General features: G+C 41.3%; 2 protein-coding genes across 4 annotated transcripts; one reads left to right on the top strand and one right to left on the bottom strand.

The window, feature by feature from the left end:
- Window positions 1–307: 307 nt before the first annotated feature.
- Window positions 308–6,945, bottom strand: LOC135493923 (uncharacterized). 2 transcript variants are annotated; one of them, XM_064781587.1, is made up of 11 exons: window positions 6,791–6,945; window positions 5,990–6,072; window positions 5,843–5,908; window positions 4,670–5,213; window positions 4,411–4,528; window positions 3,442–3,556; window positions 2,949–3,152; window positions 2,577–2,679; window positions 2,124–2,298; window positions 1,647–1,780; window positions 308–1,512 (listed from the first exon to the last, which is right to left on the bottom strand). In XM_064781587.1, the coding sequence occupies exons 1-10, from the start codon at window positions 6,861–6,863 to the stop codon at window positions 1,648–1,650; spliced, it is 1,614 nt and encodes a 537-aa protein (XP_064637657.1). In that variant the 5' UTR covers window positions 6,864–6,945; the 3' UTR covers window positions 308–1,512; window position 1,647. The 2 variants fall into 2 exon arrangements, with proteins under 2 accessions (XP_064637657.1, XP_064637656.1); XM_064781586.1 differs by lacking the exon at window positions 5,843–5,908 and having other exon boundaries at window positions 5,918–6,072.
- A 964-nt stretch (window positions 6,946–7,909) lies between these two features.
- Window positions 7,910–11,045, top strand: LOC135493552 (aminoacyl tRNA synthase complex-interacting multifunctional protein 1-like). Of its 2 annotated transcripts, none has more exons than XM_064780956.1 (7): window positions 7,910–8,008; window positions 8,653–8,770; window positions 9,118–9,231; window positions 9,329–9,484; window positions 9,853–10,049; window positions 10,295–10,463; window positions 10,808–11,045. In XM_064780956.1, the coding sequence occupies exons 2-7, from the start codon at window positions 8,662–8,664 to the stop codon at window positions 10,972–10,974; spliced, it is 912 nt and encodes a 303-aa protein (XP_064637026.1). In that variant the 5' UTR covers window positions 7,910–8,008; window positions 8,653–8,661; the 3' UTR covers window positions 10,975–11,045. The 2 variants fall into 2 exon arrangements, with proteins under 2 accessions (XP_064637026.1, XP_064637025.1); XM_064780955.1 differs by having other exon boundaries at window positions 7,913–7,991.
- Window positions 11,046–11,680: the final 635 nt, after the last annotated feature.

The raw sequence follows: 11,680 nt of genomic DNA, 5'->3' as shown, positions 1-11,680 counted from the left end.
GTCAGCAGTTGCTGTGGGCTTTCCCGTCCTCGGTTGTGAAAACAACTGGACTTGAAGGTGCAGGAGACTTCAAACAACCGCAAAGTGCCAAAGGTGACACATTGCATTCTTTTTAAGTGTTTCATTCATCTGTTGCAGAGACGTGGTCGCTTTATGGAATAACGCAACAATAGCGTCACGTCATTTCAAACCACTTTATGCCACTGATCTCCCAAAACTCCAAGAAGAATCAAGGTGGAGAACAATATAATGGAGTTGATGAACGCAATGAAGAGGCTGCCTGGATAAATAACACAAAACAATAGAATAACGTAAAATTATTTTATTAAAAACTTGCAAATGCCCTGCGTCAACTGACAGTAACTCTTACCAGGGAATGCAATCGACAACATACTCTGACGGACAGTGCTTCTCACAATGATTTGATTAAGACTTAACATACAGTTTTAAGTTGCGTCCCAATTCTTAAAAGCATTTTCTCTACCTTCAGAATCCACCTAAAAGTTAATTCCCCTCTCCCATCCTTCCTTTCCTTGAGGTAAGCAAGTTAAGGCCAATCCCACAAAAGGGATGAATGAATCGGTGCTATCACCCTGTGGACTTCAATTTAACATAGCACAATTTGTGACCTATTACTGAATAATGTTTATGAACACACGGATTGAGAAACCGATCAGCGACAGGGAGACAGTCATGCCATCTGATGGGAAGCTCACAAACGTATCTCAAGAGCAAGCTGATTTGTACACATTATAGTAATCAGCTGTTCCATTTTCATCATGGTCACTTTTCTTCACAACGTTACGTGCACCTTCTACTTTTTGCTAAAATTTGCAACTTTGCAAACATTTCCTAAAACGAAGTACCGTGTTTACAATGAACACGGTCGAGAACAATCAATAAACAATCTCTTGACAAATCAACAGCTGGAAACATTCGCAGAGCTCAACTTGTAAGTTGAAAATGAGCACATCAGTATCTGGTAAAACTTTGAAAACTAATGAAAAAGTCAAATCCAAAACAAACAAATGCAATTTCATATTGCAGGTGTTTTGATCACGCCAAATGCAGATGAGAAGTGCTAATTTACAACAAAACTTATATGGAGATACCGTACCTGAACTTCCCAACATTTCCTTTTGAAATTTCTAACTTCTTTGCATTTTGTCAAGTGAAACTGATGTTGTTTGTTTTGGACTTAACTGCATGCTTCATGTATTTAACAGCAGTGCTCGTCAAATGAGACTTCCGAGACTTTCCCTGTTATCATCATTGAAAACAGTTCAAGTCAAGTCAACATGCTCAGGGGGAACAACGGCTATTAACTCAACCATTTTCCCCAGCTATAAACTGGGAACACAACTTAAGGAGTTAACGTCAGTTCACCGCACGTCTCGGTACAATCCTTGGTCCAGAAATCCACCATGTTTTGGCATAAACTTGATAAAACAGTGATGTGGTTGTTAGCACCACTTGGCAGCCTGTAGCATCGATTTATCAGTCTTGGTCACCCTGGAAAGAAGAGGGGAAAGTCTAGTGTCAAATTGAGGAACAGAAGAAGGAAACCTGGACAATTGTACATATCTTCCTGAGACATAGGTTGAATTCAGGGCAGCCATATTTGTTTCAGGCAATACTGCTCTTACCTCATTTCTTTCTCTTCCAACCTCGACACGTTTTCCTCGGACAGAATTTGGCAAAATGTCCATAATGATTGCAGTGGAAACAACGAGGTTGGCCGTGTTCATCTGTCTTTGGCATCACAGTTCCCCTCAACACTCTACAATCAAAGGAACGAGACATGTTAACGAGAAGCCGCATTCGGAAATCCCCCACTCTTGAATCAGAGGAAGGAGACATGTCACCATGCGAGTACAACCAGAGCCACTGAAATACATGATCAAGTTTGAAGTTATAACAACATTCATACAACTCTGTCATTAGTTTCAGTAGGAAAAGCATTAGAAAGAGAAACTTTTTACGAGGTTACCAAGCTAGGCTCCAGACATCCCTTGCCATAGACAAAGTCGAAATGTCTCGGGGGAAAGTCTTATCCATTTTCTGCTTCCACCTTCTACAATAATCATAAAGCCAGAGCAGCACAAATGTTTTCTTCAACTTACTTTTGTCTTTGATTAATCATGACCATCGAGCGCTTGCGGTTGCCTGGGTCAAGGGGATCTCCAGACAGCTTCACCTCCGTAACATCATCTTTACTTGATTCTGAGGAGAAGTACTTGGTCACCCTGAGGTCAAGTGCCTTAGTGTCTGGCAGGGCGTGACCGAGGCTGATCGCAGCTGAAAAAAAGAGCACTTTCAATTTCATCATCATCATTTTTCTTTCAATACTACTTTTATTACGAAGAAATTATTATCAGCTATAGTTATATCAGGGCATATGGGCCTTATTCCCTTTTGTCACAGATGTCATTTCATGCAATGTGTGATACATCAATTTTATCAATTTCACCCAATTTTTCTGTGGCTAAAGCCAGTAGGGCAACACTGGTGGCTAAATCTGCTGTGGACCCAACTGGTTACAATAGCCCTCATGTCCTGGGACATACAGGGCTTACCTTTTTGTAAAACTCTTTCTGATATGTTAATCTGCTCCAGTCCATTCTCTAAGTTTTGAAGTAGTTTCACATAAAAAGTTTTGTTCTGCGTATCACACTGAATCTGAAAGAAGAAAATGTGAAAACTAAATACTCCGGACAGATCTTTGGGGACGGATCAGCATTGGAACACAACATTGAAAACATCTGGAAACTTTAGACGAGAGAGCCTTCAGTGTTTTGCTCCAGATGATAAGTGGTATGATAGTTGTTAGACACCTGACTCGTAACTAGGAGGTCCTGGGTTCAATTCTGGGATGAATCACTGTGGCTCTGTTTCAGTGTCAACGAACACCTTACATCACCATCAACACTTTTTCCAGTTCTACCTACCACTTGTGCGACAAGGCTCCTTCGTTCCGTCAGGGTGTGGAATAAGCTCTGCGAGTCCCTGTCAAATGTTTCCACTTCTTTGCTCGCAATGCAGCACCTGAGGGCTTGGTACGGAACGGTATAAAACTTGAGGGGTAAGTTCTTTAATCGATTCTGGTTGACGCGAGCACTACTGCCATAGTCTGTCTGACGGATTTTGTAATTCTGAAACGAATACGATAATTAGAGATTTTTGGCAGGACTTCAGTTTTGTTTGACAATAATTGAAGGACTCCAGATTATAGACTTTTGAACACATCTGGCCTGGCGAATTTTTTAAAAAGTTACTTTGTCATGTCATCTACGAACGGCCTTATTGTAAACGCTATTGTTATCACAAGTTAATGTTCTAATAAAACAGAATGTGTATCATCCAGCAGGATAGAACACTTTCAAAGAAATCATTATTCTATTATAAATATAATCAATATCAACATGAAGGCCAGCAACTTACCAAACTGTCTATGTCGTATTCCATTTTAGCCCGGCACCACGTGCTCTTGACGTTTGCCAAGACCTCCGCACCTTGTTCAAGGCGATCACACGACAACGCTGAACTGGCGCTGTACCTGTGGAATTTAAAGGAGAAATAGGATTTAGTATTCCAGTTCTAGGGTAGGCTTTTTTCAAATAGTTGAGCATTTGATAAACTCATACATCACTTTTTGGAACTATCAGAACTTCTGCAAACAGGTTATATGCCAAGTATATGTACTCGGCATCTGTCGAATTGAACAACATGAGAGAGTTGGCACCAATTTCTAAATCGATCAATGAAATTAAGTTTTGATTTCAGCACTCTAACTCATTGATTATATTCCAGAGCATTACCAGACGGTGTTGATGACAACTGGCTCCACTAATTGATTTCAGCACTCTAACTCATTGATTATATTCCAGAGCATTACCAGACGGTGTTGATGGCAACTGGCTCCACTAATTGATTTCAGCACTCTAACTCATTGATTATATTCCAGAGCATTACCAGACGGTGTTGATGGCAACTGGCTCCACTAATTGATTTCAGCACTCTAACTCATTGATTATATTCCAGAGCATTACCAGACGGTGTTGATGGCAACTGGCTCCACTAATTGATTTCAGCACTCTAACCCACTGAGTGTATTCCAGAGCATTACCAGACGGTGTTGATGACAACTGGCTCCACTGATTTGCCCCAACAGGGGATTATTAAGGAATGTTATATCGCGTCCTGTGAACCAAGGCTTGGCTGCCACGATAACTCATGGACTACAGCTGATCAACAGTACTGCTACAGCAGTCACTGCATCCTTTCCCATTCCACTGGATCATATAGCTGAAAAGACCTGGGGCCTCCAAGCCGCATACTTGAATACCAGAACAGGAGGGAGACCGTCGCCTTATACAAAGGACACCAAAACAAATCCCTAAAGAATCTTACCCCAGATCGTCTTCAAATCTCTTAAATTCTTCCTCCTCTGCCTCCGTCCTGACCAATGCAGCCCAGAACGTGCCATCAGGATGGAGACTACTGTTCACTTCAACTTTGAAAATCTCATCTGCAAGATGAAAGCAAAGTTTATTATGTAATCCAATATCAACATTTTCAAGACGAGTTTCAGCAAGACAGCAGCTCTAAATAATTCATTTTCCATAATTTTTCTCTGATTTTTCAATCAGCAGTCCAGAAGCCAACTTACCGTCCATGTATCTGACCTTTGGCAAAAGTGGGTAAACACCAGGCCTCCCTCGTTCCTGATTCGGGAGGGACGGCATCGGCTGATGAGTTGGGTAAGTGGACGTGACCACGTTATCATCCCGGTCTGACGGGAACCCAACCAGAGAATTCCGGTCACCATAATCACGCTGAATGCGACTATCTGGATATGATGTAGTTTGTCCATAATCGCTCAAACTGAGGCCATTCGCGGCAAGGTTAGACTCTTGGTGAGTTATGGCATCATCTAGATGACCAGGCTCTGGGTATAACTCAGTACGATTATAAGTAGAACTTGAAGCAGCTTGGGCCACAGAGTGTGACTCTGTTCTGTCCACATAACCAGAAGTGGAACGTGACTTGTTTTGATCTGTTGTTGTATAGTTGGAATTTGAACGATTTTGGCTTGTTGAATGCGCCCCATTTCTGTCACCATATTTTGAGCTGGACCGCGTGCTTGATTCATTTCTCTCAGCGTAGCTCAAGCCAGAGTTTCCCTTTGAGGAATGTGACTCGTAAAAACCAGGCTAAAACGAAAGCAGAATACACAAAAACATCAGATAAAGATGCACACTGCCGTACTATACAGGACTTTCAGATGAAGAGACTGACAACAGTGTCATAAAAAGCCAAAACAAAGGTCAACTTCCACATAAGCATTTAAACTAACGTATCCAGGCAGTTTTTATTTTCAAATCTCAAATAGCATAGATTTAAAACTTGCCAACCTCAACTGTTTCAAGGCATAGTAGCAAGACAGGAAATACTCCAGTCGACTCACCTCTGTTTTCACCTGAGTTTGTGCAGGTGAGTCGTAGAGATAACGGTCATTATGGCGACCAATACTTCTACTCACCTCTGTTTTCACCTGAGTTTGTGCAGGTGAGTCGTAGAGATGACGGTCATTATGGCGACCAATACTTCTACTCACCTCTGTTTTCACCTGAGTTTGTGCAGGTGAGTCGTAGAGATGACGGTCATTATGGCGACCAATACTTCTACTCACCTCTGTTTTCACCTGAGTTTGTGCAGGTGAGTCGTAGAGATGACGGTCATTATGGCGACCAATACTTCTACTCACCTCTGTTTTCACCTGAGTTTGTGCAGGTGAGTCGTAGAGATGACGGTCATTATGGCGACCAATACTTCTACTCACCTCTGTTTTCACCTGAGTTTGTGCAGGTGAGTCGTAGAGATGACGGTCATTATGGCGACCAATACTTCTACTCACCTCTGTTTTCACCTGAGTTTGTGCAGGTGAGCCCCTGTCGTAGAGATGACGGTCATTATGGTGACCAATACTGGAAACCTGATGTCCACTCAACAAACCGCGGTGGATGAAAGAACTGCAGTCTTTACATAACGGAACACTTTTCTTATTTCCTCCTGTGGATATGAAATAACACATAGAATAAGATTAGAGAAGAACATCATCATCATGGAAGAAAACGTCCTTCTACTTTAAAACTATCGCATAGTTGATACATCTTGAGGGAAAATGTTATTACACTTTTTGTTACCAATGGCAGTGCAGTTTAGTAGACATCATACGACTCACGCCAGCCAGTCAGAAGTAGTGGCCATTTACGGCCAAAACAAACCTAAATATATCCGCACTTAATTGGGCTAAATATAGTATAGGCCTAATATAGACAGTTTACAAGGAACAAGAAAAAAAATTAACCGTGGACGCAAGGTCCGTGCAGTCTTCTGTTTGCTGCAGTGCAGGCTTGTCCTGAATATCAATCCGAGTGTCTTCAGAGAAGCCCATCGACATCGTTATCAATGACAATGACAGTCTGAGTCAGTGAACTGTATAAATAATAGTGCACGGCCATGGATGCTTAACCAGGTGTGCATTGTGTTTCATCATGAAATGTACGGCAACTGTCTGTGTGTACTGTGTAATCATTGTACTCTGTTCTGTAGTAGTAGAGAGTGAAGAGACTGTCACTGTCATGCTGTAGCCGTGTAGGGTGTTGGGTGTTGGGTAGGCCTACATGGCCTAGGCCGGAGTCCATCAATCATCATCACCATCATGCATCCGAGCATGCAGAGAGAAAACTGGCTCCAAAAAAACACTTTGCAGATAATCGATCACTACCTTTCCCGCACTCATAACAGACTACGAATGCTCGTTGTGCTTCACAGCAGCCACAGTCAGTCTCCCTGGGCATCTCTGATCGATAAACGTGAAGATAAACGGAACCTAAATTATATTTTATTTCGAAATATCGTCGTCCGCCATCATGGATTTTACGACTGGGTACACCTAAAATTTTATCCGGAATGACAGGCGGATAACCGAGGTCGATGCTCCTATTTCTGCATACATTTGACCCTAGAATATGATATCAATCTATTAATTTCCGCAATAAAAAGAATAAACATTATAGCAATGACGTTATCAAATAGAGAATGCTTTATTTTATTATATTTCGTACTGAGGCAGGAAATCATTCTGTGCCGCATCAGCATCAGTTTGTATTTTAGTTTCACCCATTCACCCGGTCGTTTCGCTTCCTGACCTTTTCGCCCCCACTGGGGGCGAAAAACAATCGCAGATCGTGAACCGTCCTGGAGGTCTCGTTAGGGAGTTTTTCCCAAATGTACGCGATGATGACGTGCCCCATTAACAGGACGTAACATCTATTTTAAAATGCGTTTCCAAAGTGAATGCATGAGAACAACCCATTTGTGTCGTATATCACTGGAAACGCCCGATTCCCCTGATTCTGCAGGATGTTAAATCGGGCACTACTCGCTAAACTAATTTAAAAATATGATTGACACTCATTACAAATCCGAACTCTACAGCACAGAACCTAGATCAATCATCAAATTCCGTACACACCCCGCCATGCCCACGCAAACAAAAGTATTGAAGAAAAAACCTGCTACAGGCTAAATAAAAGCCTATTGCAGTATCGTTATGTATGTATATCTTTCATTTATTCCTTCATCACTGGAACCCTCCCCCTAGGGGACCAGTCCTAGAATCTTGGCTAGATGTTTTATGATCAACAATATTTTCATCAAAGTCCCCTAGGGGACATTCACATCCCCTTGTTTTCATACACTTTATCCTCACAATATATTCCCATACCTATCATTTATTCCTTCACGGGGACCCTCCCCTAGGGGACGGACCTAGACGTTTCATAGTGGTAATAAAAGATTTGAATTTGAATTTGAATTCGAATCAATGCGCACGCGTGGACAACTCGACCTTGTATCGGGCCATGTATACAAATTTTTCCAAATTTTCAGTGAAATTTCTTGATTTTTTAGGTTTTCATCGGAAGGTATATCAAGCTCTTTCGTAAATATATTAAGATCATATAATATAGAGTATCTAAATTGTAAAATCTTTCTAAAAAATTTATGTTGACTCGAATGAAATTGATTTTGTTGACCGGCTTTTTCCAAAAGGTTGAGTTGGCAAATTTTCTGTGTCCCCTATGTCAATGAAAAAAAAGTTATCCTTTCCCTGTCCTACTTCAGCTGTGAAATGAATAAATACATGTAAATGAATTGACCTTCTTCAGTGGCAATTAAGTCTTCAGCTTTGCTTCAATCAATTCACAGCAGTTCGGACAAATCGATGATGATGTATTATTGTCAGTTGGACTCAATAATGTATTAATGAATAAGGAGGCTAGGGCCTAGGCGCTGGTCCCCCTGGCCCTGGGCGCCATGCCCTGCTGTTGCTGTTCCTATCCAATCATCTCCAAATCTAGTTCCAAAGATTTGCAATATTTGTACTATCCTCAAAATCACGCTTAAAATTGACAATCCTTTATTGGAAATGACGTATGCTAGTTAGATCGTATTCAACTACAAATCCATTGAACAGTGGCACTTATTTCGTCAATTGGTTATCTTTTTTTGGGCCGTGATCGGGGATTGAACTCTTCGTTCCGAAATCACTCTTCCTGAGTTCAGGTAGATTTCTTTATCTTTCAGTTGTTGATCATGTCTACAGACAATGCTGTGCTGGACAAACTGAAACTGCGAGCAGACCAAGCAGATCAGATTATCGTGAGGCTGAGAAGCCAGCTGGAGAATGTCCGCAAGTCTCATGGTAATTAGAAACAGGAATCTCATGCTGATGATGTTATTCCATTTCCATGAAGTGGTCTTATCCCTTAATCTGGTTGTGACTCTGCCCTCATCAGACCAATAACTATTTAGGATTGAATGGAAATTATATGTATAAATGATTCACCAAAGAATCCCTCTCCATTGAACCTGTCAGGTCGCCACGTGCCAGTGTTACTCACTGTCTTCATCTTATCAGACCTTTCAATTACATGGCTTTACACCTAGCCTATTTTGGAGAATTTTGTTTTGCTATTCGGCTGAATTTTGGAACATTTTCCTTTTACTTTGTGGACATATTCTGTTTAACATTCTTTGATTATCTTTCAGCTAGAAACCTTTGCCGCCAAGAAGAAGAGAAAATAAAAGTTGAAAATTCGAAATTACGCGATGAAGTTGAAGGCTTGAAGCAGCGACTTACAAATCTGGAATACAGAAATGGAGGTGGGTGAAAGTTACTATCAAGGTGTAGGTGTTCATTGCCCTTCTCATTGGGACATGAGGGACAAGTTGTCCTACACTGTCTCAATTGTTCTTTCAGAGAAACAGATCCCAATGCCGTCCGGATCATCACCAGCCACTCCCATCGCTCAGTATACCAAAACTCCACCTGTTATGGACAAGAAGAACCTTGAGCAAAGCAATGGAAGTTCGGCTAAGGCGAGTAAGAAGACAAAAGAACCGAAGCCACAGAAAGGTACAATAACTGTGATTGGTTGAGAACATTGAAGTAATCCCTGCCTTCTGGTTGTGACTTTGTCTTTATACAACCAATCTGAGGTGAATGGAAATAACTATAAGAGGCATGGTAGACAGTGGAACCTCTCTACTAGGGACCCCTTTGGGACAGACAAATCCTGTCCGATCCTTGATTGAGGAAAGTTCCACTGTACTTACAAATACTTTCTGCAGCTTAGTACTGATAAATCAAAAAGATGATCCGTTGTGTGTTTTCATCAAGGCAAGGCACATTACTTCATAAAGCAGATCATCGGTTTGTGTAAGTTGAATTTTAGCTGGCTATTATAGGCTGCCTGTGATGATTTGTAGTTTTCATTATTTTAGATGGAGGCAAGAAAACTGCTGGTGCTGATGACGACAAACCTATCGATGTTTCAAGGTTGAATCTGAAGGTCGGGGAAATCATTGACGTGAAACCGCACCCAGATGCTGATACGCTCTACATGGAAACAGTCAATGTCGGAGAAGAGAAACCAAGGACGATTCTTAGTGGTCTTGTCAAACATATACCTATAGAACAGGTGCCTATTCAACCTATTACTCTAAATATCAAATGTGGGCTGTTTTAGCAAGAATGAAGGATATAATTGAGCCATTCTTTGCTAACTGGTGGTAGAAATATCATTCCGAAACATTATGAAGGTCAAAAAGTCTCTCTAGTTTTCATTAAAATTTTTTAGGCTCCCCTTAGAGTCTGGCGAATTGGACAGTCCACTTATCATTTATGGAGGGATGAAACTTGATTTCTGACTTGCTGCTTTTTCAGATGCGAAACAGAAAGGCTATTTTCATGTGCAATCTAAAACCAGCCAAGATGCGAGGTATCATGTCTGAGGGTATGATCATGTGTGCTAGTACTCCAGAAAAGGTGGAGATCTTAGATGTGCCTGAGGGCTGTGTTCCTGGAGATAGAGTGACATTCGAGAGCTTCCCAGGTGAGTTGTCATAAAGTTCAAACAAAATACCTGATATCGTTTATACTTTACAACTTTGAAGAACTGTCTCGGAGCACTTTGCATTAAGTTACAGGCCTCATCCGGAAACCTTTCTGAAGAAAACCAAGGGTCTCGCATACTGTGCTGCACTTCACCATTGTTGGTTGGATGAAAGTGGCACTGGAGGAGCCTCGAACCCAAGACCTCCCGATCACAAGTCAGCAATCTTCCACTGCTCTGCCGCTCTTCAAAAAACTATGAATAAAAACCTAAGTATCCTCTGAGAGCATAGGCTGCTAACCTATTCTTGAAGATACTCATTCCTGCTTTCTGTCTCTTTCAAGGTGAACCAGATGCAATGCTCAACCCGAAGAAAAAGATCTGGGAACAAGTGGCCCCGGACCTGAAGGTCGATGAAAATAGTGTTGCGACGTACAAGGGAGCACCATTCACCATCGCAGGGAAAGGAATATGTGTAGCGCCGTCTCTAAAAAATGTCCAGATAAAATAGGAAATGTGCTACTTTCAATGGAATTGTCTTTCAAAATTATTAATGAGAAATATATTATGATATAAACCCTATGGATTGTGTTATTTCTGTGTCCAGCTTACAACATTGTACATCGATAAGTCACCAAGCAGTCACCAAGGTAACATGCTCATTATGTAACCAGATACAAAATATGAAAATTTGTTTGAACTTCTGCCAACTGCTTCACAGTCCTCAAAAGAGTACAGTGGCTGAAAATTTGAATATCTGGTAGTTGTGACTTTGTCTGTGTTCGATTTCTGACTGTTTTCCTGTGAGCCATTGAAATAAGTTATGATTGGGAGACGGAGGATTGTGACCCATCAATATGTGGTGGGAAATTGTGTCTCCAGTTGTTGGAAGCCAGGTCTGATCTTGAAGACAGTTGTCTCAATAACAGCATCTCTGGTTGTGACATTACCTGAAGTAATACTTGGGCGACTGTTCTGCTTTCTAGTGGTTCTCTTAAAAACTCAAATTTGTGATTTGAAAATTCCTTAGTGATGGTGAAATGCTGCACCCCTCCCATCACAACCTCAGTGTTACCAAATTCCTACCATGCCCATTGACCAGCATTATGTCACTGGTGTCTTCAACTGGTGCATTACTGTTAGCTTTAGTCTTATGGCGTTGATGATGCATCATGTCTCCGGTATTTTGTAGAAGGATATCTTTGATTTACAGCGGT

This window comes from Lineus longissimus, chromosome 9 (genome assembly GCF_910592395.1).
Source record: "Lineus longissimus chromosome 9, tnLinLong1.2, whole genome shotgun sequence".
Classification (NCBI taxonomy): domain Eukaryota; kingdom Metazoa; phylum Nemertea; class Pilidiophora; order Heteronemertea; family Lineidae; genus Lineus; species Lineus longissimus.
This window is presented reverse-complemented; position numbering and strand designations above follow the sequence as displayed.

Bases quoted from the DNA above. Each gene is read 5' to 3' on its own strand.
- LOC135493923 (XM_064781586.1), bottom strand. From the start codon at position 6,863: ATGCCCAGGGAGACTGACTGTGGCTGCTGTGAAGCACAACGAGCATTC. The intron at 4,529-4,669 runs GTAAGTTGGCTT...TTCATCTTGCAG, and splicing joins AAAGGTCAGATACATGGACG to ATGAGATTTTCAAAGTTGAA. The intron at 2,299-2,576 runs GTAAGCCCTGTA...TCTTTTTTTCAG, and splicing joins AGAAAGAGTTTTACAAAAAG to CTGCGATCAGCCTCGGTCAC.
- LOC135493552 (XM_064780955.1), top strand. From the start codon at position 7,929: ATGTATACAAATTTTTCCAAATTTTCAGTGAAATTTCTTGATTTTTTA. The intron at 9,485-9,852 runs GTACAATAACTG...TCATTATTTTAG, and splicing joins AGAACCGAAGCCACAGAAAG to ATGGAGGCAAGAAAACTGCT. The intron at 10,464-10,807 runs GTGAGTTGTCAT...GTCTCTTTCAAG, and splicing joins GACATTCGAGAGCTTCCCAG to GTGAACCAGATGCAATGCTC.